The sequence below is a fragment of the Mobula birostris genome, chromosome 3 (assembly GCF_030028105.1).
Source record: "Mobula birostris isolate sMobBir1 chromosome 3, sMobBir1.hap1, whole genome shotgun sequence".
Lineage (NCBI taxonomy): Eukaryota > Metazoa > Chordata > Chondrichthyes > Myliobatiformes > Myliobatidae > Mobula > Mobula birostris.
Window position 1 is genome coordinate 95,733,047 of NC_092372.1, and position 26,398 is coordinate 95,759,444.

At 41.4% G+C, this 26,398-nt stretch overlaps 1 protein-coding gene across 1 annotated transcript in view; it reads right to left on the bottom strand.

Moving 5' to 3' along the window:
* Positions 1 to 19,131: 19,131 nt before the first annotated feature.
* The window catches only part of sdad1 (SDA1 domain containing 1), a 71,617-nt gene continuing 64,350 nt past the window's right edge, over positions 19,132 to 26,398 (bottom strand). Inside the window, exons 21-22 of the mRNA XM_072253102.1 lie at positions 25,325 to 25,486; positions 19,132 to 19,409 (exon numbers count right to left, since the gene is read on the bottom strand). Coding sequence (XP_072109203.1) covers positions 19,362 to 19,409; positions 25,325 to 25,486 — 210 coding nt within the window. The 3' untranslated portion in view covers positions 19,132 to 19,361. The remainder of the gene's footprint in view (positions 19,410 to 25,324; positions 25,487 to 26,398) is intronic.

The window sequence follows — 26,398 nt, forward strand, 5'->3', positions numbered from 1 at the left end:
CCCTCCATGGATGCTGCCTGATCTGCTGAGTTTCTCCAGCATTTTGTGATTGTTGCTCAAGATCTCCACCATCTGCAGAATCCCTTATGTTTATCTCTACCACCTTGTTTGTGGCTGTTCAGTCAGAAGGTTTGTGTGGGTGATGCCAGGAGGCAGTCGAAGCACTTACAAACACTACATGAATTGAATGGCTTTTTTCCGTCTAGCATAACTGAACGTAGAGTGAAAATTTAGGGAGATGCAGCGGGCAATTTATTCATGTTTACCATGGGTCAATGGGGAGACTGGCAGTGAACGGACGCAAGCCATTCCACAGGTGGTGATTCCCAACCCAGAGCCTCTCACTTTATTGCCACAAGTTCATATTCAGATTCATGTACATCAGAACATTCAGTGAAATGCATCATTTTTGTTTACAATTCAAGGATACACAGGGACAGGCTGCAAGTGTTGCCATGCACTTCACAGGTTGCTGACATTCTGAAAAGTTTAATAATTACAATCATGCTCACAAAGTTCAGAGGATCTAATTGAAAATTGTACAGTCAGTCAACACAGCTGGACTGAGCAAAACCATTCAACTACACTGTGTAGCAGTTGTATTCTCTAAGAAGTGGAGCAATTTCTAGAAATAGTTTTATCTACCTCTCCTGCCTACTACAGGTTAATGGTTCTTCATTAAAAAGCACATATTTTACCAACAAAGGTGCAACAGCTACACACTCCAGCAACATGAGTTTGCTCCTGACCTCTGCTTCTATCTGAGTGGAGAGCGAATGTTCTCTCAGCATGCTCCAGTTTCCAATTCACTCCAAAGGTGATGAAGTGTTTTGAGAAGTTGGTAATGAAACATATCAACTCCTGTCTGAGTAGCAACTTGGATCCACTCCAACTTGCCTACTGGCACAACAGGTCCACAGCAGATGCCATCTCATGGGCTCTTCACTCAATCTTGGAACATCTGGACAGCAAAGATGCATACATCAGGATGCTTTTTATCAACTACAGCTTGGCATTCAATATTATGATCCCATCAAAACTTATCAATAAGCTTCAAGATCTTAGTTTGCCTCACTATGTCCTTATGCAATTGGATCTTTGATTTCCTCATTTGCAGACCCCAGTCAGTTCAGATTGGCAACAATATCTCCTCCACAATCTCCATCGGCACAGGTGCACCACAGGGTTGTGTACTTAGCCCCCTGTTCTACTTGCTTTACACTTATAACTGTGTGGTAAAGCATAGCTCCAATGCCATCTTCAAGTTTGCTGAGACTCCACAGCTGTTGGCCAAATCAAATGTGGTGATGAATCAACATATAGGAGGGAGATTGAAAATCTGGCTGAGTGGTGCCACAACAACAACCTCTCACTCAATGTCAGCAAGACCAAGGAGCTGATTATTGACTTCAGGAGGAGGAAACCAGAGATCCATGAGCCAGTCCACATCGGAATCACAAGTGACGCAAGTCAGCAACTTTAAATTCCTCGCTATTATATTTCAGAGGACCTGACCTGCACTCAGCACGTAAGGGCCATTATGAAGAAACATGGCATCTCCTCTACTTTAAGAGTTTGAGAAGATTCAGACAGATATATAAGACTTTGACAAACTTCAATAGATGTATGGTGCAGAGTATATTACAGGCTGCATCACAGCCTGGTATGAAAACACCAATGTCCTTGAACGGAAAATCCTCTAAAAAATGATGGATACAACCCAGTCCATCACTGGTAAAGCCCTCCCCGTCGTTGAGCACATCTATATGGAGCGTTGTGCCAGGAAAGTAACATCCATCATCACGGAATCCCATCACCCAGGTCATGCTCTCTTCTCACTGCTGCCATCAGGAGGAAGGTAAAGGAGCCTCAGGACTCACACCACCAGGTTCAGAACAGTTATTACACCCCAGACATCAGGCTCTTGAAACAAAGGGGTAACTTCACTTACCCATCACAGAAATGGTCCCACAATCTATGGACTCACTTTCAAGGACTCTTCATCTCATGTTCTTATTATTTATTGCTTATTTATTTATTTTAATTATTACTTTTTTTGTACTTGCACATTTTGTTGTCTTTTATACAGCGGTTGTTTGCCCATTTGGTACAATCTTTCATTGATTCTATTATAGTTATTGGATTTATTGAGTATGCCCACAAGAAAACAAATCTCAGGGTTGTATGTGGTGATGTATATATACTTTGATAATAAAGTTACGTTGAAATTTGAGGTGTATGTAGGTTACTGTAAATGACCCATAATGTAGGTAGGTGGTCTGAACAACCTCCTTCTATAACAATAGGAAATAGTAAAAAAACAGAAGCCCAGTCTCAAACACATTCTGTAATATTCTCTTTCTGTTCTGTTTCTCTTCCCATTGGTGTGCTTTGGATGATAGAGCTCAAGAACAAGTAGACATAATTCAAAGTCCATAGCCCGGGTTGTGAGAGGGGACAGACTCAGATTATTCAGATATTCAGCTGCCAAGTGCCTGATGAGATTGATTGTTGAAACATGTCTCACAGCCTGGTTTGTGGAGAGTGTGAGTAGGAAGTGATATGTACTCCTCATACACAGAGCCCATCTCGCCAATGCTGTCTAGATGGCAGCAGACCATAGACTTATGTCTGAGGGTATAAGTCTCACAAACTATTTATTAAATTTGTTCACACTGATTTCCTCACCTTCTGTTTGTCAATTATGTAAGGATTTTATTCCATTATTTATCATTGTAATTAATGTGACAGACAGAGTTAACTGATGCTAAGTATCAACTGCAAATTTCTGAAAGGTTGAAATAAATTGGAAGATTAATTTCAGCTACCAAATTCATATCTCGTCGAGAGTGAAATCTAAATGTACCTCTAAACTAAATTAGAACCTTTTTAAAACTATTCCTTGCGGTGTGAGTTCCACTTGTTTAACTATTAATCCTATTGATCTTTCCTTTGGTTGTTTTCCTCACATTTCACATCTGTGTTTGTGGGGAGCCAGGATTAGGAGGTTATGTGTGCTCCACACCTGTAGGTTTGTAGGGATGGTTTTGGGGACAGAGAGTGATCAGGATAGAGATGTGGGGTGTTAGAGGTCAGCCCGGAGTTTAGGCCTCCACTCCACATTTAGCTTTTGAAGGCCAGCCAGATGGATGAAGGACATCTGTGGACAGATGTTGGGCTGGCAAGCACAGTGGACAAAGACCAGTGAGGATGAGGCAGGCACCACCCCCCAGCACAGGGTTGGTTCATCCCGTGGGATCAGCTGGATCGGAGGTCTGTGCAAGCAGGAGACAAGAGGGCCAGTGACCTCCTAGGTATGTGAGTTGGTGAGTCCAGAGTTTGAATCCTGGAGTTCGGGGTCCCATCACTGGTGAATCCCAGGGCTGGTACTAAAGACTGAAGCCTGAAGAGCAATTAGAAGTCCGGAAGACAAGACCTGATGGTGAAAGCTTTGGGACTGCGAGTCTGTGAGTCCACTGGGGAAGTCAAAGGCTGATACCTGCGAGTCCACAACTCCATAGGAGACTGGAGGCCCGGCCTGTCCTGGGGTTGGAGATTGGTCTGTGTGTGTGAGTGGGTGAATGGATGGACAGGAAGGAGGAAGGGTGCTTGTTTTGAGTTGCTGTTTTGCTGTTGTTGTTCTGCTGAACATGGTAGGCATGCTTTGTTGGCACTGGAATGTGTGGCGAGACTTGTGGGCCACATCCAGCACATCCTTAGGTTTTGTTGGTTGTTATTGCAAATGACGCATTCCTCTGTAGGTCTGGAAGTACATGGTGATGTCAAACTAAAGGAAATACAAGCAGGATTAATAGTCAAACCAATGGAGCTCACACTGCAGGGATTTCTTTAAAAGGTTGTTCATTAGTTTAAAAGTAGATTCACCCTCAGAGGCAATTATAAGTGTAAACATGCTAGCTGGAACTACTCTTCAAATTATTTTAAGCTTTTAGAAACATATGTAAATTACTTACGGTTTCTTAAATACTAACAGGTACGCCAGTTTCTGCTGCCAAGTAGATACGGTTGGAGAGAAAGACTCAGATTCAGATTCATTTATTTCTTATTTTCTAGCTTGAATCAGTCTGGCCACTTTCCTCTGACCTTTCTCATTCACAACCTGTTTTTGCCCACAGAACTGCTGCACACTGGATGTTTTCTGATTTTCACATCATTCTCTGTAATCTCTAGAGAATGTTGTGCATGAAAATCCCAAGAGATGAGCAGTTTCTGAGATTCTCTAACCACTGTCTGGCACCAACAATCACTCTACAGTCAAGGTCACTTCGATCACATTTCTTTCCCATTCTGATGTTTGGTCTGAACAACAACTGAACCTCCTAACACTGTCTATATGCTTTTCAAGTTTCAAGATGTTTAATGTGATTTCTAGTACACAAGTGTAATAGAGAATGAAATAGTTGTTATTCCGGATCTGATGCAGCCCAAAAATAAACACAATAGGAAAAAGAACACAATAATATAAAAACTTAATAAATATAAATCCATAAGATAGCTTATATTGTATACATAGATGATTGTATGTCCATAAAGTGACACCAGGCACTGGAGTGCCTGTACATAAGGTGACTATGATAGGAAATGATAAAATAGTAGTGGTGATGGTGGTGGGGGGGGGGGAGGAATGGGTTAGTGGGTGAAGGTGTTAATCAGCATGACTGCTTGAAGAAGGTAACTGTCCTGGTATGGAAGCTACATTGCCTCCTCGCAGATGGGAGTGGGAAAAACAGTCCATGAGCAGGGTGGGTGGGATCCTTAATGATATTGCTGGCCTTTTTCCAGCACCTTTCTTTATATGTACTTGATGGCAGGTAGTCTGGTGCTGATGAAGTGGGCAGTTTGGGCTATCTGTTGTAGAGCCTTCCTGTCCGCTGTGGTGTAGTTTTCTTACCATGCAATGATGCACATCTTATACATTTTATGCATTGAATTCCTGCCACATGATTGGTTGATGAGATATTTACATTCATGAGCAGACATACAGTTTTACCTAATCAAGTAACCATTGAGTGTAGCAGTCCAAGCAATTTCTCCGTTGTCATTATAGGTCAATGGGGAGATTGGTAGTGAGATGCCAGGGGGACAATGAATAGGCACAAACCATTCACTATAGAGTCATACGGCATCGAAACTGGCCCTTGGGCCCAACACTTCCATGCCAACTGTGTTGCCCAGCAACTTTGTCCCATCTGCAGATGTTTGGCCCAAGGTTTTCTAAACCTCCCCAATCCACATGCTTAACTAGATAGGTGGCTTTCAGATGTTGCTAATGTGTCCACCTCAACCTCTATTTCTGGCAGTTCATTCAAAGTGGAATCTCCCTTTACGAGAAGAGTCTGCCCCTGATGTTCTTTGGAAATCTCACTGCTGATCTTAAGCCTACCCATTAGTTTTTAGCAAACTTTCCTGGGAAAAGGGCCATGTGCTTTCACCCTGTCTATGCTCCTCATAATCTTATATACAGTACAGTACTCTATCAGGTCAGCCCTCAGGTCTCCTGTGTTCCAGGGAATAATGTCCTAGTCTCCTCCACTTCTCTTTGTAACTCAGCTCCCCAAGTCCAGGCAACATCCAGGTGAATCTTCCCTGCACTCTTTTTAATTTAAAAATATCTTTTGTATAGGGTGATCAGACTGTACGCAATACTCCAAGTGCACCCTCGGTAACAACTAATGTACCTGCAGCATAACTTCCCAACTCCTAAACTCATTGCTTGGACAGGTGAAGGCCAGCATGCCAAATGCTTTCTTCACTACCTTATTGACCTGTGATGCCACTTGCAACAAAATATACACTTGCATTCCAAGGACACTTTATTCCATATCATTCCCCAGTGATAAATCCTACCCTGGTTTGATCTTCCAAAATTCAATACCTCACACTTACTTGGATTGAAAATCATTTGCCAGTCTTCAGCCCTTATACCTGGCTGATTAAGGTCTCCCTGTAATTTTTCATAACCTTCTACACTATTCACACCAATTATTTCAGTATCATCCACCAATTTACTAACTATGCCTTGTATATTTACATCCAAATTGTTTATATAAATTACAAACAACAAGAGTTCAAGCACCGACCCCTGTGGCACACGGCTAAACACAGGCATCCAGTCTGAGAAACAAGTCTGGACAATCGCCCTCTGCTTCCTACTACTGACCCAATTATAAATCCAGACTACTTATGGATCCAGTGCGATCTCGCCTTCTAGACTAGCCTGGCATGAGGGCCCTTGTTAATGTCCATATACACTCAATGGCCAACTTATTAGGTAGCTGCTGTACCTAATGTATGTCTACAGCAAGGTGAAGTTGTACCAGAGCTGTGTTCTGTACACACTCCTGTATGGGTGAGCTTGCCATGCTATCATTTCACACCATGTGCTTTGGGAAGATCTTTGATATTTTCCGGCCAAGAAAGATCTCCAAACACTCCCTATTGCTTCAGTGTCATCAAGGGGGCATAGCCACAATCATCATGATGAAACATTGGAGTTGGATTCAGAAGAGAGCCCAAATCCATCATCAAGACAGCACTTCACTGGACCCCTGAAGGGTTTAGGAAACACAGAAAACCAAAACCAACTTGGTACTGTACCACAGAGGCAAAAATGAGGACCCTGAACCACACCTGGGGTACAATACATAAGATGGTCAAGGGCAGACCAAAATGGAGGACCTTCATTGTTGCCTTAAATGCCAGCAGCGTAACAGCAGTAAGTAAGTACTGTATGTAATAAAGTGGCCAGTGAGTGTAATTGTGGTCTTCTGCTGCTGTAGCTCATCCACTTCAGGTTGAATGTGTTGTGCATTCAAAGATGAACATAAAACCATAAGGTACAGGAGCAGAATTAGGCCATTTGACCCATTGTGTCTGTTCCACCATTTCATCATGGCTGATCCATTTTCCCTCTCAGCCCCAATCTCCTGCCTTCCCCCTGTATCCCATCAAGCCATGACTAATCAAGAGTCTATCAAACTCTGCCTTAAATATACATAAAGACTTGGCTTCCACAGCAACTTCGGGCAATCAAATTCCACAGATTCACCACTCTCTGGTTAAAGAAATTCCTCCTTATCTCCGTTATAAAAGGGTGCCCCTCTATTTCGAGGCTGTGTCCTCTGGTCTTAGACTCTCCACATCCACTCCATCAAGGTCTTTCACCATTTAGTAGGTTTCAATTAGGTCACCCCTCATGCTTCTGAATTCCAGCAAATGCAGGCCCAGAGCCATCAAGCACTCTTCATATGACAAGCTGTTTAATCCTGGAATCATTGTCGTGAACCTCCTTTGAAACCTCTCCAGTGTCAGCACATCCTTTCTAAGATAAGGGGCTCAAAACTGCACACAGTACTCCAAATGAGGCCCCCCCCCCCAGTGTCTTATAAAGTTTCAACATTATATCCTTGCTTTTATATTCAGGTCCTCTTGAAACGAATGCTAACATTGCATTTACCTTCCTCACCACTCAACCTGTAAATTAACCTTTAGGGAATCCTGCACAAGGACACGCTTTGTGCCTCAGATTTTTGGATTTTCTCTCCATTTAGAAAGTAGCCAACCCTTTAATTTCTTCTACCAAAGTACATGACTATACACTTCCTGACACTCTATTCCATCTGCCACTTCCTTGCCCATTCCCCTAATCTGTCTAATTCCTTCTGTAGCCTCTTTATTTCCTCAACTTTACCTGCCCCTCCACCTATTGTAGTATCATCTGTAAGCTTTGCAACAAACCCGTCAGTTTCATCATCCAAATCATTGACATATAACGTAAAAAGAATCGGTCCCAACACCGACCCCTGTGGAACACCATCAGTCACCTAGCAGCCAGGTCTCATCCTTAACAATCAACTCCAACATCTTCCCAACCACTGTGGTCAGACTAACTGGCCTAAGATACTATAATTTCCTATCTTCTGCCTTTCTCACATCTTGAAGAGTGGACTGACATTTGCAATTATACTGTCTCCTGGGACTATTCCAGAATCTAATGATTCTTGAAAACTCATTACTAATGCCTCCAGAGTCTCTTCAGCCACCTCTTTCAGAACACTGGGATGTACACCATCTGGTCCAGGTGACCTCACACCTCTCAATTTCCCAAGAACCTTCTCCCTGGTAATGGTAACTTCATACACTTCATGACCCCTGACATCTGGAATTTCCACCGTACTGCTAGTGTCTTCCACAGAGAAGACAGATGCAAAATACTTATTCATTCTGTCCACCATTTCCTTGTCCCCCATTACTGCCTCTCCAACATTGTTTTTCAGTGGTCTGATATCTACTCTTGCCTCTCTTTTACACTATATTGGCATCCTCTTTGATGTTATTGGCTAGCTTACTTACATATTCCATCTTTACCATCTTTATCACTTTTTTAGTTGACTTCTGTAGTATTTAAAAGCTTCCCAATCCTCTAACTTCACACTAATTTTTGCTTTATTAGATGGACTCTCTTTGGCTTTGATTTCCCTTGTTAGCCATGGTTGTGTCATCTTGCCTTTAGAATACTTCTTCCTCTTTGGGACGTATATATCCCGTGTCTTAGGAACTGCTTCCAGAAATTCCAGCCTTTGCTGCTCTGCTGTCATCCCTGCCAGTGTTATTTTCCAATCAATTCTGGCCAACTCCTCTCTCATGTTTCTGTAATTTCCTTTACTCCACTGTAATACTGATATATCTGACTTTAGCTTCTCCTCAAATTTCAGGGTGAATTTGATCATATTATGATCACTTGTCCCTAAGGGTACTTTTACCTAAAGCTCTCCAATCAGTTTTACTCTTGCAGTTCCTTAGCTCTATCCGCAATGAGTTAACCCTATGTCACCTCTTTCTAATAATTTATTTTAATTTTTTTTTACCAGCAGAGCTATGCAACCCCCTCTGCTTTCCTACCTGTCCAATCTGTATCCTTGGACATTAAGCTCCCAGCTACAATCTTCTTTCAGCCATGTTTCAGTGATGTATATGCCAATCTGTAACTATGCTACAAGTTCATGAACATTATTCTGTATACTCTGTGCATTCAAATATAACATCTTTAGTCCCATATTCACCCTTTTCAACTTTGTCCATTTTTTACATGGCATCTCATGCTGTTGACAGCAATCTTGCCCTGTCATCAGCCTTTCCTCGTTAGGAATCTCACAGCACATTGCCTCTGTTTGTAAACCAACTACCTCATCTTCAGCACTGTCACTCTGGTTTCTGTCCCCTTGCCAAATTAGTTTAATCCCACCCGAACAACTCCGGCCAGCCTGCCCACAGGGATGTAGGACTCTCTTGGGTTCAGGTGCAACCCTTTTGCACAAGTCATACCTTCCCCAGAAGAGATCCCAACAATCGATAAATCTGAACCCCTTCCCCCTGCACCAATTCCTAAGCCATGCATTCGCCTGCCAAATCACCTTAATCTTACCCTCACTGGCACGTGGCACAGGCAGCAACCAGGAGATTTCTAAGTTGGATGTCCTGTTTCTCAGCTTTCCACCTAGCTCCCTAAAATCTCTTTTCAGGCTGCCCACTTTTGCCCTTGAGAATACCATGGACACTGTCTGAGGCATCCCTGATCCTGGTGCCAGGGAGGCAACGTGCCACCTACACTGGCTGTGCATCTCACCTCCTTCTCCTGACAGTCACCCAGTTACCTGTCTCTTGCTAGCTAGGGGTAACTACCTTCCTGTAGCTCCAGTCTATCACAGCCACATTCTCCTGTATGAGTTAAAGGTTATTGAGTTGCAGCTCCAGTTCCCTAATACGTTCTCTCAGGAGCTGCATCTTGGTGCACTGGTGCAGATGTGTTTATCTGGACGACTGAAGGTTCTGCTGACTTCCCACATCCCATACACAGTACAAAACACTGCCCCTAGAACCATTCTCACTATACTATGCACCAATAGATGAGGAATGAACAAATAAGAACAGAGAGAGTAACTTACAAGGGAATCTACCTCACCCAAGCCCGATGAGCCAAAGCCATCCTAAAGACTGGCACACTCACAAGAACGGCCACTCCGTTTGCACTTGAATTTCTATTGAATCCCTGTTGCTGATTGGTCACTCTTCAAATCAGAAAAGCTGCTACAAAACTCTGCCTTCAAAATTTTATTCGCCACCCTGATTAAAGTAGTTCTTTTCATGCTCCCTTGGTGTGGATTGTCTATCTCAAAAAAAACCGGCTCGAAGCTTTGCTTTTTAAATCTTGAATGCACACCTGACTGAAAGATAGCTTTATTCATGCACTTCTGCTTGCTGATTAGTTGCTCCTCAATTAGAAAAACTGTCACAAAACTCTGCCTTCTAAATCTCAATCACTGCCCTGATTAAAAAGGTAGCTCTTTTCACATGCCCCTGGTGTGGATTGTCTAACTAATCAATGTATGTCACAAGGTACTGTAATCAACTACAGTACAGCCACACCAGCTCCCAGCAGTTCTGCTCCAATAGGATGCAATTCTATCCTTTGAGTATTAAGACCACAATTATGCCAACTGAGGTACAAGTTGATCTGGATTCTCTCTGGTTTCTCACAACTGCCTGTGATCATGGAGTTGAGAAGTACCAGAATGTGCCATAACCTGGAAGCTTACTTGGACTGCTGCCAGACATCTTCAAGGAGGGCCTGACTTTCAGCAGTGACAGGGACACTGCTCCTCCATCTCACAAGTCAGCCTGGGATTCTAAGCCTACGTCAATGTCTGGTGCAAAGAGGAGCAAAAGCTATATGGCCAACTAGAGCATCACTCTACATTTCCTCTCTATGTTCATGTCAGGGCACTGGAGCAGGGACCCAATCGCAGACCAAGTACTGTGCACACAGATAATTACTGAGTAGCAAATCCAGAGGGGCAACAAAGTCAGTGTCAAAGTTCAGGCGGAGATCAAAAATTCCAGAGAAATCCAAAAACCAGAATCGGGGAAACAGGCAGAGTCGATATTTGGACAGAGTTCAGATACAAATGCTGGAAAGGCTCAGGAAAACTCACTGGCACAATCTGGCAACAAACAGGTGAAAACACAGGACTGAAATACAGCAGAGAGGCAAATGGTAGGTGGAGCACAATGAGACGGAAGTGGCAGCAAAACAGGTAATAATGAGAAACAGGTGAGAAGCGGGGTACTCAGTAATACAGGGGCTGGAGTAGAGCAGGAGTGGGGACAGGAGCACATGGGGCATGAAAACAAACAAGAGCACATGGCAATACAAAACCACAGACTGACGGCTAGGGGGAAAACACACAAAAAGACAAAGTTCGACTGGAGGTACCAACAGTTCGATTGGCTACACAGAAATCAAACCTTTGGCTCACCTGGTGTCTATGAGTGCTTGCACAACACCGCCATATCCTCCTACTCCAGTGACTCAATTAGCAGCCACAAACATGATTGTAAACATACTACCAATGGATCAAATCAAAATCACAAATCTAAGTGTGCAGGGTGATGACAGACTACTCTCTACAACACCCGCTCATGTGCTCATCCCTCCCTCATCTCGGTTGTGATTGAGGCAATAAATCTTGTTAAATGATTCTATGTGATATCCATTACTTTCTGAAAGCATAAAATTATTTGATAAACAATCTGTAGCATACTATTGTGTACATACAACCCTGAATATTGATTCTGGCAGTCCACAGGTAGTAACCAGCTTCACATCGTTTTGTCTGAATGTCACATGCTGACGTAGTATCAATGTTCAATGTGCTGATGTTTCACCAACTAGTGCTTTTCCTCAATAGACGTTGATGTATCCGGGCATAGATTGATATTTGTGGGTATCGATGGATACCCACCTGGTATAGAGGGACCACTGGTCTGGATCGGAAATAGCTGCAGAAACTTGGAAACTCAGCCAGCTCTATCTTGGGCACTAGCCAGCATCCAGGACACCTTCAAAAGGCAATGCCTCAATACTTCAAAAAGGCAGTATCCATCATTAAGGATCCCTATCATCCAGGACATGCCCTCTTCTCATTGCTACCATTGGGGAGGAGGTACAAGAGCCTGATGACACACCCTCAATGACTCAGGAACATCTTCTTCCCCTCCAAAATCAGATTACTGAATGGACTTTGAACCCATGGACACTACCTCAATACTTTTAATCCACCCCCCCCCGCACTAATTTAATTTAATTTTTATAGTTTTTATTATTATGTATTGAAACGTGCTGCCAAACAACAAATATCAAGACATATGCCAGTGATATTAAATCTCATTGTGATAGGTTTTACCATTAATGTTGTAGGCTCTCTCATGTAATGGTCTTTCTGTACAAGCAGTGTTTTGGTTATTGTTAGAGATAAGGGATGCTTAGGAATGTGGGCCATCCAATCAGGAGAGTGGAACAGGAAGAAGGTTCTAGAGAAGGCTGGCGGAGCCAGCTTTGTGGGTGATACGGTGTGGGTCTGTTTTTGTTCGGGGTGAAGGAAGGGAGAAGATGCTAGATGAAAATAGTCACAGAATTTGATCCAGTGGGAAAACGCGAGTCGATGGAGGCGAGGTGCAGAGGTCTACCAAGGACCGGTGAATAAGGCTTTTGGAAGATTTGAGCTCCAACCTGTGCATATTTAACTGTCTAATTATAATTGGCTCTTTTTGTTTTTCTTTTCTTTACTAACTCTTTGGATAAGGTAATATTCGTAAGTATACCTCTTTAAAATTGTATGCAGTGTGCGATCTGTTACTGAATGCTGACAGGCTATTGCAGAGGCAGTAAATCACACAGTATTCACACAAACCGGGGTTTGGGTGGGCAAGACATGCCAATCCAACGGATCTGGCGGGACCAAAGTCATACACTCCCTAGACATATGAAGCTGGAGAAAGGTGGGTTCTTGCCATGGAATCCAGTGGCTATCAGCGCAAGGCTAACGAGCCACATATCCAGAGACACCCAGTCAAAGGGGTTTCATGTGTTATGTACTTTACCTCCTGGTTTGAAGAAACATTGTCTCGTTTCCATATGGTTATACTGTATACGTTATATATGTATGTAGTTAAATGACAATAAACTTCACGACTTGACAGTAGCCTGTCCTTAATCCTTTGATCCCACACATTATCTGACTATGAAGAGCACAGGAACATTTAAATCCATGAACTGTGTTGGGAATGGGATTTATGCCAGTGTGTTTTAAATCAGTAAATTTGAATATAGGGAAGCTTGAATTCTCATCTGTTAAAGGGAGGAGAGAGAAGGTCATTTGGAAGGGAAGTTAAATCTTGCATCAGAACTCCATATCAAAAGTAGAAGCTTTAGTACATGTATTAACTCTGGACATGTTTACAATGGAAAAAGATATCTCCAGGGGTTTTAAAAAGAAACACAGCTGTGTTTCTCAAGAAATCCCTCAGGGCTATTTGAAACTTCTGAAGTAAAGACTGTGGTATGGTAGGCTGGACAGAGCTGCTGGGAATGTATATTACATTCTGTAGTAAAGAGATGACAGCAGAGAATGCCAATATTATTCTTTGTCAAAGAGAAGCCACCCCAATAGGAAGCATATTATAATGCATTCAAATACATATAAGTTATATCGTACATAATTATACTTACTGTATTTGTTTGTTTGCAGAGAAGATCGATGGGCCAGAAGACCCACTTCTGTTCCTTTATCTCATGGTACCCTCATGGAACTCAGTAACCCTTGAGAAACTTCAACAAACGTCACTTCTTCTCACCAGTCTATCTGTTACCTTTTGATAGTTTACATTGTTCACCTACACCAAGGCTCAAATTGACCTCAAATGCTATCAGCTAATTTAGTGCAGTTTAGGGACTGCTGTGGGAAATTCTAGTCACAAGATTAGGTAACTCACATAGTGAATTTACTCATTAAGACCTCAGATGTTCAAGTATTCTATACAATTTAATAATGTCTTGCACATTCAAGTAACAATTCCTAAAATCTAGGTCTTTTGACAAGTTACCCCATGCAAGGCTTATTGAGAAAGTAAGGAGGTGTGGGATCCAAGGGGACATTGCTTTGTGGATCCAGAACCGGCTTGCCCACAGAAGCAAAGAGAGGTTGTAGATGGGTCATATTCTGCATGGAGGTCGGACACCAACGGTGTGCCTTAGGGATCTGTTCTGTGACACCTACTCTGTGATTTTTATAAATGACCTGGATGAGGAAGTGGAAGGATGGGTTAGTAAATTTGCTGATGACAGAAAGGTTGGAGGTGTTGTGGATAGTGTGGAGGGCTGTCAGAGGTTACAGCGGGACATTGATAAGATGCAAAACTGGGCTGAGAATTGGCAGATGGAGTTCAACCCAGATAAGTGTGACTGAGGTGGTTCAATTTGGTAGGTCAAATAAGATGACAGAATATAGTATTAATGGTAAGACTCTTGGCAGTGTGGAGGATCAGAGGGATCTTGGGGTCTGAGTCCACAGTACACTCAAAGCTGCTGCGTGAGTTGACTCTGTGGTTAAGAAAGCATACGGTTCATTGGCCTTCATCAATCGTGGGATTGAGTTTAGAAGCTGAGAGGTAATACTACAGCAAAAAGGTACCTGGTCAGACCCCACTTGGAGTACTGTGCTCATTTCTGGTTGCCTCATTATGGGAAGGATGTGGAAACCATAGAAAGGGTGCAGAGGAGATTTACAAGGACATTGCTTGGATTGGGGAGCATGCCTTATGAGAATAGGTTGAGTGAACTCGACTTTTTCTCCTTGGAGCAACGGAGGATGAGAGGTGACCTGATAGAGGTGTGTAAAATGATGAGAGGCATTGATTGTGTGCATAGTCAGAGGCTTTTTCCCAGGGCTGAAATGGCTAGCATGAGAGGTAGTTTTAAGGTGCTTGGAAGTAGGTACAGAGGAGATGTCAGGGGTTAGTTTTTTACGCAGAGAGTGGTGAGTGTGTGGAATGGGCTGCCGGCGACGGTGGTGGAGGCGGATTTGGAAGGGTCTTTTAAGAGACCCCTGGACAGGTATATGGAATTCAGAAAAGTAGAGGGCTATGGGTAACCCTAGGTAATTTTCTAAGGTAAGGACATGTTTGGCACAGCATTGTGGGCCGAAGGGTCTGTACCATGTAGGTTTTCTATGTTTCTATGTCCCTCAGTACCTTGCCAAATTTTAAAAGAGCAAACCAAAGACAGCTTTTTTGCTCATCGGGTTGTTGTTGAAGGCATAAGAAATATAACATATTGTCAGTTCAAGCAATGGGTGGCAGGTAGTCATAGATCATGGAAAGAAGTTCTTCGGCCCGGCTGGGCTATGCTAACCAAGATTCCCATCGGAGCTACTCCCACTTACCCACTTTTGAGCCATGTTCCTCTAAACCTTGCCTAACCATGTACATTTCCTGTCCAACTGCCTTTTAAATGTTATTCATATACCTGCCTCAACCACTTCTTTTGGCAGCTCATTCCCTAAACTGACCAACTTCTGGATGAAAAGTTGCCCCTCAGGTTTCTAATAAATCTCTCCTCTCACACCAAACAATGCCCTTGATTCACCAAACAGGGACATTCACCCTAGCCATGCCCCCATGACTTTATCCACCTCTATAAGATCACTCCTCATTCTCCTTCACTCCAGTGAAAACAATTCCAACCTGTTCAAACCTTATCCATATCGCAGCCCCGAGTCCTGGTAACCTACTTGTGAAAACTGAACACGATATTCCAAATGCAGCAAATATCTTGTACAACTGCAACATTAACATTCCATCTTCTTTACTAAGTGCCCTGACTGATGAAGCATGCAAAAATACTTCTTCACCGTGCTGTCTAAATGTGATACACTTTCAGGGAATCCTGTACATGTACTCTGAGACTCCTCTGTTCTACAGCACTCCTCAAAGACCTAACATTGACTGTGAATGTCCTGCCTTAATTTAGCTTCCCGAAATGTAACACTTATCCAATTTAAACTTCATTTGTCTTTCCTCTGCCTACTAGCCCTGTTGATTAAGATCCTTCTGTAAATCCTGATAACCATTTTCACTGTCAACAACATTGTCTATTTTAGCATCATTGACAGTCTAATTATATATTGTACATCATCATCTAAATCATATGGATGACAAATAACGAGCCTAGCAATGACCCCTGAGGATCACCATTAATCACAGATCTCCAGTCTGGAAAAACCCCCCTCCATTATCACCCTTTGCTTCCTACCAACAAGCCAATTGTGTATCCAATTATCTAACTCTCTGTGGATCCCATGCAATCTAACTTTCTATAGCAGAACCTTATCAAAGTCCTTACTGAAGTTCATACAGACCACATCTGTCGTCCTGCCCTCATCAACTTCTTTGGGTTATTCTTCAAGATACTAAATTAAATTTTTTGAGACGTGATCACCATGCACAAAACTGTTCTATCACTCATCAACTAATCTTTCCAAATGCTTGTAGATCTTATCCTCTGAATCCCCTCTAGTAACCTACCTACCACAGACCTTGGGCTTACTATAGATCCCAGATTATTCTTTGCAGCCATTCTTTAATAAAGGCACAGCATTAGCTGACCTCTGGTCATTCCTTACTTCACCCTTTACTAATAATGGTTCAAATATTTCAGCCAGGCCTCCTGTAATTTCTTCTTTGACTTCCCAGTGTTCATGGATACGTCTGATCATATCCTGGGGATTTATCTACCTTCACACACTGAAAAGACATCCAGTACTTCCTCTGCTGTCATGCAACCTGTCCCCAAATCATCTCCATTAACTTTCTTAGAGGTATGTTAGTGTGAGGGGTAAGTTCTTTCAACTCGTGGATTTTAGAAAAGTTTCTGACAAGGTTCCAAATGACAGACTAGCTGCTAAAAAGGATAGGACGCATGGCACACGGGGCAAATCAGAAGATTAGATTCAAATTTAACTTGGCAATAGGAGCAGCGTGATGGTAGAAAGTTTTTTTTTTGGATTCGGATGTCTGTGACTGCTAGCATTTTACCTGAATTGATGCCAGGACCCTTGTTGTTTGTAATACATGTGAATGAGCTGGATGTGCAAAATGTGATCAGATTTTGCAGTTGACAAGGATTGCTAGATTTTGTTGACAGAATGGAGCGCGGTCTTAGGTTGCAGAGAGATGTCCATATGTCGGTAAAACAGGCCAAGAAATAATGGATGGAGTTTAACACTGATTATTGTGAGGTGATGCATTTTAGGACTACTAATGAGGTTAGGACACACACCATGAATGGTAGGGTTCCAGTGGGTTTTCAAGAAGACAGACCTTGGTCTGAAAGTTCACTATTCCTTAAAAGTAGTTCAACAGAGAGATAAGATGGCTTATGTACGGGACACTGGCCTTCAGAATCAGATTTAGTATCACTGGCATAGGTCTTGAAATTTGTTAATTTTATAGCAATAGTACAATGAAATAAATGATAAATATAGAGGAAAAAACAAATTATAGTAAGTATATATGTATAGAATAGTTAAAATAAGTAGTGCAAAAAAAAACAAATAAAAAAGTAGTGAGGTAGCATTTATGGGTTCAATGTTTATTTAGAAATCGAGGCAAAGAAGCTACCCCTGAATCGTGGAGTGTGTGCCTTCAGGCTTCTGTTCCTCCTTCCTGACAGTAACAATGAGAAGAGGGCATGTCCGGGGTGGTGGGGATCCTTAATGATGGACACCACCTTACTTGAAGATGTCTTAGATACTACAGAGGTATAACAGAGCTGACTAATTTTACATGTTTCTGCAACTTACTTCGATCTTGTGCAAAATCCCCCCCATACCAAACAGTGGTGCAGCCAGTCAGAATGCTCTCCACGGTACATTTGTATAAGTTTGTAAGTGTTCTAGTTGTCAAACCAGATCTCTTCAAACTCCCTAATGAAATATAGACGCTATCTTGCCTTCTTTATAGCTGCATCAATATGTTGTGTCCAGGTTAGGTCCTCAGATATTGACAGGAACTTGAAATTGCCCCCCCCCCCCCCACCCCAACTTTTCATCCCTCTATGAGATTGGTTTGTGTTCCCTAATTTTACCCTTTCAAATGCATGGAATTTGTACTCCAACTTTACAAAACATAGGTTGGACCTCAGCTCAGAGGGTAGCAGAGATTCAATAAGATGATACATTTTAGTAATGCTGAGAGGCTGAGAGGCTAGATGTGTTTCCCCAAGAATGGAGGAGGTTAAAAGAGGATATGATTGAGGTATATAAAATTATGAGCATTATGGACAGGGTAGATAAAAGGAAACATTTGTTCCTTCGGTATAGATAAAAGTGGAGGGCATAGATTTAAGGTCAGGGGCAAGAGGTTTCATGGGGGTTTGAGTAGCTCTTTCACACCCAGAGTAGCTGGAATACACTGCCTGACAGCTGTCGAAGCAGAGCTGCAGAGTGGTGTCCAGATGACCACTTGAATCACTTAGGTGGTGGGATAAGTGCTGAAATATAGTATTAATACAGATTAATACTGCTCGGCAGGAAAGCCTATTTATGTGCTGAACTGTTCCATGACTAGTTTGTAATCTCACAGCAGCATCAAGCTACATCAGTGGGGCACCACTATAGTGTAGCAACTAGCATGATGCTATTGCAGCTCGAGCAGCCAAGGTCAGAGACTAGTTCCGGTGTCCTCTATAAGCAAGTTCATATGTTCCTTCCTGTGTGACACACAGGTTTTCCTCCAGATGCTCTGGTTTCCTCCCACAACCCAAAGACATACAAGTGGGTTAACTGGTCATTGTAAATCATCCCGTGATTAGGTTAGGGTTAAAATAGGTAGGCTGCTGGGCAGCGAAGCTCGTAGGACTGGAAGAGCCTATTCTGCGCTGTATCTCCAAATAAAACAATAAATAATGATCAATAAAACAATTAATGACAAAGAGCTCTATCCAAATACTGGCTGGAAACTAGATGGATTGCTCCAAATATGTGTTTCATTGGAACACTGAGGCGAAGGCAGACTTCATCCAGAAGTCTGAGCTCCAAACCCTAAACTCCAATGCACTTCTGTCTGTAAGCAAGCTGTCCTTAAGTTTCATTTCATTTGGAAATGGAGGTACAGAAAATAAGTACAATGAGTAGTGATTTGGCCTTTTTCTACTTATACATCAATTACTGTATAAATTATTAACAAGAATACAAACAATCCCCACGTTATAGCCACTTGAATAACAAAAATTTACTTATACAGAATTTAGAGAACTCTTACAGAATTTGTGAAAAATATACAAATAAACAATTTTTCCCAACTCCTGTTTCTTGACGCATATGCACGTGATCTAGCTTCAAATTTCGGGCCACTTCCTGGGAATGCAAACCCTCTGTAATGCAGGAGTCACGTATCTTCATGGTTACAATATTTGTTTTCTATTGTGTTTTGTCATTATTAATTCCTTATTTAATCTGTTTCTTTCTCTTCAAGAGAGCATCTCGCAAAGCAATCTGTCGAAAGAAACAGAAGTTGAGTCTGCAGTAGCAATGAATCTTCCTAGTTTTTGAAAGTAATAAGATGTCACATTTTAAAATCTAAAATTACATTTATGAATGCACTTTTTTGTCCTTGTCCTTAGCAATGATTCTGAAAAGTTTAATTACGTCACTAATTTCCTTTGTGTGCTAGGTTTCTCCCACAGTCCAAAGACAAACTGGTTGACAGGTGAATTGGTCATTGTAAATTGTCCCGTGATTAGGCTAGGATTAAATCGGAGGTTGCTGGGTAACGTGGTTTGAAGGGCTAGAAGGGCCTATTCTCAATAATGCATCTCAATAAATAAATCAATCAAATAATTTGATGGTAAAAATAACACCAACTGGAGGTTGCTGTCCTAGGAAAAGCATTTTCCTTACATTCATATAAAATTGGAAATGCATTATTCATAATTATTAATGCAGAAGCATACAAAGCTCTGATTTTACAACCAAATAGTATGTCCTTTCTATCAAATCACATCATTATAGATTGCAAAGAGATTTCCATCATCTCCTCATGACACACACAGTCTTGATTTCACAAGTACTGGATGTAAGCTGTATATCCTTCCCTTGGATTTTCAGCTGCCCTACAATATTGATAATATCATATTTTGATAAGAAATGCAATGATAGATCCCAACAATTCCACAAAACTATCCAAGTCATTAATGGCTGATAATCACCTTCCAACATAATTGTACAAGATGCTACTGGATTAGTTTTCAAGTTCCAGCTGCTGACTAAAATTGAGCTGGTGATAAATTCTTCTAGGACAAATTGTATAATCTTCTCACACAGCAAGTACGTGCTTGCAATTTGTTGACTTGGGATATGGCCCACATTTTCACCCCCCCCCCCCCCAAAACCCCACTGTGCTGTAGGTGATCCAGTTACAACATGAAGCATTTCTTGATTTTTTAAATTGTGTGTTCTTTACATTATCCTTGCAGTTTACCATTTTTTAGTACTACTAAATTCAACATAAAACCATAAGATGTAGGAGCAGAATTAGGCCATTTGGCCCATCAAGTCTGCTGTGCCATTTCATCACAGCTGATCCACTTACCCATCAGCCCCAATCCCCTGCCTTTTCCCTGCATCCCCTCATGCCCTGACTAATCAAGAATCCATCAACCTCTGTCTTCAATGTAATCAATGATTTGGCTTCCGCAGCTGCCTGTGACAACAAATTCCACAGATTCACCATTGTCTGGCTAAAAAACATTCCCACTCATCTCCGTTCTATTCTGAGGTTGTGTCTTCTGGTCTTAGACTCCGCTATTGTATGAAACATCCTCTTTGTATCCACTCTTCTGAGGTCTTTCAAGATTTCAATGAAGTCACAAGTTCTTCAGAATTCCAGTGAGTACAGGCCCAAGGCCATCAAACCACTCCTCGTATGACAAGCCTTTTGATCCCAGAATCATTTTGGGGAACCTCCTTTGAACCCTCTCCAATGTCAGTACATCCTTTCTTAGATAAGGGGCCCAAAACTGTGTGAGGTCTCACCGGTGGTACATAAAGTTGGAACATCACATCCTTGCTTTTGTACTCTCATCCTCTTGAAATGAATGCTAACATCACACTTACCTTCCTCACCATCAATTCAATCTGCAAATTAACCTTTAGGGAATCTTACATAAGGACTCCCAGCAATACACACAAAATGTTGGAGGAACTCAGCAGGCCAGGCAACATCTGTGGAAGACTACCAAGTCCCTTTGCATCTCAGGTTTTTGTATTTTCTCTCCATTTAGAAAATAGTCTATCTACCCTTTTATTTCTTATACCAAAGTGCATGACCATACACTTCCCGACACTGTATTCCATCTGGGACTTCTTTGCCCATTCTCCTGATCTGTGTAATTCCTTCTGTGAATTCTCTACTTCCCGAAAACTAGCTGCCCCTCCACTCATCTTCATATCATCTGCAAACTTAGCCACAAAGCCATCAATTCTGTCATCCAAGTCATTGACATATAACATAAAAAGGATTGGTCCCAACACAGATCCTTGTGGAACTCCACTATTCACTGGCAGCCAACCAGAAACGGTTCCCTTTATTTCCACTCTTTGCCTCCTGCCAGTCACTGCTTTATCCATGCTAGTATCTTTCCTGTAACACCATGGGCTCCTACCTTGTTAAGCAGCCTTTTGTGTGGCACCTTGTCAAAGTCCTTCTGAAAATCCAAGTACACAACATTTGCCAATTCTCCTTCATCTATTCTGCTTGTTATTTCTTCAAAGAATTGCAACAGATTTGTCAGGCAAGATATCCATTATGGAAACCTTGCGAACTATGGCCTATTTTAGCATGTGCCTTTAAGTGCCCTGAAACCACATCCTTAACAATTGACTTCAACATTTTCCCAACCACTGAAGTCAGACTTAACTGGCTTATATCTTCCTTTCTTCTGTCTCTCTCCCTTCTTGAAGAGTGGAACAACATTTCTAATTTTCCATTCCTCTGGAACCATGCCAGAATCAATTGATTCTTGAAAGATCATTACTAATGCCTCCACAATCTCTTTAGCCACCTCTTTCATAACACTGGGGTGTATATCATCTGGTCGAGGTGCCTTATCTACCTTCAGACCTTTCAGTTTCACAAGAGCCTTCTCCCTAGTAATGGCAACTTCACACACTTCTCTGTGCCGACACTCTCAAACTTCTGGCATATTGCTTGTATTTTCCACAGTGAAGACTAATGCAAAATACTTATTCAGTCTGTCCACCATTTCCTTGACCCCTTAACTACCTCCCCTGCATCATTTACCAGTGATCTGATATACACTCTTACCTCTCTTTTACACTTTATGTATCTGAAGGAACTTTTGGTATCCTCTTTAATATTATTGGCTAGCTTACTTTCATGTCCCTTAATGACACTCCTAGTTTTCAAAAGTTTCCCAATCCTCTAACTTCCCACAAATTTTTGCTCTATTATAAGCCTTTTCTTTGGTTTTTATGTTGGCATTGACTTCTGTTGCTAGTCACAGTTGTGTCATCTTGCTTTTAGAATACTTCTTCCTCTTTGAGACATATCTATTCTGTGCCTTCCGAATTGCTTCTAGAAATTCCAGCCATTCTGCTCTGCGGTCATCCCTGCTGATGATCTTTCCAATCAATTTTGACCAGCTCTTCTCTCATAAGACCATAAGATATAGGAGCAGAAGTAGGCCATTTGGCCCATCGAGTCTGCTCCACCATTCAATCATAGCTGATCTAATTCTTCCAGTCATCCAACTCCCTTACCTCCTCCCCATACCCTTTGATGCCCTGGCTCATCAAGAACCTATCTATCTCTGCCTTAAATGCACCCAATGATTTGGCCTCCATAGCCACTCGTGGCAATAAATTCCACAGATTTACCATCCTCTGACTAAAGTAATTTCTCTACATCTCTGTTCTAAATGGACATCCTTCAATCCAGAAGTTGTACCCTCTTGTCCTAGACTCCCCTACCATGGGAAATAAAGTTGCCATATCTAATCTGTTCAGGCCTTTTAATATTCAGAATGTTTCTATGAGATCCCCCCTCATTCTCCAGAACTCCAAGGAATACAGCCCAAGAGCTGGCAGATGTTCCTCATACGGTGATTCTTTCATTCCTGGAATCATTCTTGTGAACATTCTCTGAACCCTCTCCAATGTCAGTACTTTCTTTCTAAAAGAAGAAGCCCAAAACTGCACACAACACTCCAAGTGTGATCTCAACATCACACTTATAGAGTCTCAACAATACATCTCTGTTCTTATATTCTATACCTCTAAAAATAAATGCCAACATTGCATTCGCCTACTTCACAACTAACTCATCCTGGAGGTTAACCTTTAGGGTATCCTACACAAGGACTCCCAAGTCCCTTTACATCTCTGTATTTTGAATTCTCTCTCCACCTAAGTAATAGTCTAGCCTGTTTATTTCATCCACCAAAATGCATGACCATACACTTTCCAATGTTGTATTTTCATTTTCATTTGCCACTTCTTTGCCTATTCCCCTAAACTATCTAAGTCTCTTTGCAGGCTCTGTTTCCTCAACACTACCCACTCCTCAACCTATCTTTGTATCATCAGCAAATCCATTAATCTCATAGACCAAATCATGCCTCTGTAATTCCCTTCACTCCACTGTAATGCTGATACATCTGACTTTAAGCTTTTCCTTCTCAAATTGCAGGGTGAATTCTACCATATTATGATCACTTGACCCTAAGGGTTCCTTTAACTTTCTTCTTTCATAGTTCTAAAGAAACATAGAAAATATTGCTCAATAACCAATTGGTGAATAGTCATCAACTTGAAATGTTACGTCTTTTCCTTGTTTCCGCAGATGTTATCTGATGTGCTGAATACTCTACCATTTTCTGGTTTTTAATTCAAATTTCTAGCAGCTACAGTCTTCCAATCTACTAAATCAGTCCTCATATGGCGGACCAGTCACCCCCAGAACCCATCTATTGAATCTTTGCTTTACTCTGAATAATAGCAAGTGCACTTTTTATTAGACAAATTGACAATTCTCAGATGCATTCTTGCCAAGGTCCTGTGCAATTCTTCACCCTGGTAATCTAATGCTCTTGTAATAAAGGGCTAACATTACTTTTGCACTCTTAACAGTTATTGCATCTTAGCTTTGGGTATCTGTATGCAAGGACATCTAGGTCCCTTTGTATATCAGCATGACCCAGTCTTTTGCTGTGTAACAAATACTCTGCTTTTCAGCATTGTGCACTGGAGTGAATAAGCTGATCCAGGACAATATTCAGATGAAAACTTGCTGTGGTTAAATTTCAAGTTGTCTGATTTCTACTGGGCAAGTAACACTTTGTAGCTAAGGTGCTGAAAAGCACAACAGCTTGTAATCTTTAACAGTGAATGTAAAATCATCTTCTCAGTCTGACCAAACAGCAGCTTTTCTCACCTTCACATCCACCATTCATTGACATCCATAAAATTAATTTAGGATTATCACTTAAAATTTATGAGAAGCATGTAGTGAACAAGGTCAGGATACCGTGAGCTGAAAATAATGGCTCCCCAGTGTCTGGTGAAATTATGAAGCCAGAGTGCCACAGAGTGGGTATGAGGTGAATCACTGGTAACCACAACCGGACAAAGACCTGTCGTTTGGTAATGTATCATCCCCCCACTTTGCAAGAGAAAGAGTCAACCTATTCACTTCTATTTCCCAATATTTGAATGGGATAGCAGAATTCTTGTAGACTCTTGCAAATCCATTTTGCATTTTTTCTATACAACTTTTCGCAATATTATCAGAATTGCAAATCAAACTGCCACCGTATCCAAGCAAGATTTCAACATAACCTTTCTACAGTTGAGATCTTCCTATCGTTTAATATTTTGCATTTCAGTCTTTTAATTCTCTCTTGCATTCCTGTGTCCTGTGTCAATGTACTTTGCTTTTATTACTTACCCTCAACCTTTCAGTTATTTATGCTGCCTCATTAGTGTTTAATTTGTTATTTCCTGGGTTCTTTTATGCACTATTTTAAATATTGTTTATCAATATTGCTGCCCATTTCATTTTCTCTCAAGTGTCATTATTCTCAGTCAGTATCCTAAATATGATAAAACTACATCATTACTCCGTACCTATCCTTAAAGCATTCAATCCTGATATTATCCCGACAAATAAACCTCGCTTCATGTTTAGCAAACAGGTAATAGTACTGGGTTTTTCTACACTGCATTTACATGAGTGAAAGAGTTATGCATGCACTATTTAATCAGTTTCTGAGCAATCCTCCCTTTGTGTAGAAGCATCGTATTTTCTCCACCTTTTCCCTTAGAAAAACGTTTCCTCCCTTGCTATGTGTTTCCACAGCAAATTTTTACATAACAAAAGAACAGCAAATTACCTGTTTTTCCCTGAAGGAACGTTTGCCTTTTGATCTGACATTGCGGCTGTATCTCATCATCATAAAATTCTTTTTCTTTTTCTTGTCTTGGTTAGTTGTGCTCGCAAATGGATTCAACTTGGTTTTCTTTCTCACAAACTGATTTCTTTCAGATTTTCCAGCCTGGAGGATAGTTTTAAACCAAAGAAAGTGAATTAGACGAAGAACAAAACAACAACCAAGGATATAAAGGTCATTCACCTCACATCACTGAAGCTGTAGCGATAACATTTCTGCCAAAGTTATGGATCAAAATCTGGTAATGTAATCACTGGCTACCCCTCAACCATTAGGCTGTTGAATAAAAAGGGCATGCCCCATCATTGAAATGTTCCTACAACCAATTATCTCACTTTACACACTGTATTTCATTATTTCATATTCTCCTTACTTATATTTGTATTTGCACAGTTTCTTGTCTTCTGCACTCTGGTTGATCTTTCGTTGATCCTGTTATAGTTACAATTCTATAGATCTGCTGAGTATGGCCACAAGAAAATGAATCTCAGGGTGGTATATGTACTTTGATAATAAAATTTGCTTTGAACTTCTCCTGAACATTGATTGCACATATTCTCAGAATGGGCACCATGAGTTTGCTGCAGCACATTTTAATAAGTTACTAGCATTTACTGGCCAATATATAATCAGGACAACAGAGACTGTTGCCATTAGCTGTTGCTGTTAGAGTGTTCTGTCTATTGTCAGTAAACTGTAAAACTGAATATATAATATTTATAAAGCACAACCCCAAGGTCTTCTCATTAAAAAGAAATTAGAACATTACTAGAGCCACATTGTCCAAAACAATGAATATTTTCATAACTATTTAAATCAATTATTCACCAAGATGGACATTTGCATTTGCTGTGGTTAGATAAAGCAGCTGAGGAAGCAGAGAAACAAATTGGCCATCTGCCTTTTTCTAATGGCAAGATGGGTTGCGTCAGAGATGATGAGGGGATGAGGGTGGTGTTAAAGTTTTAGGCCTTTTAAACTGGACCAAAACAGCAGCAAAAAGCCTCCAACTGTGCT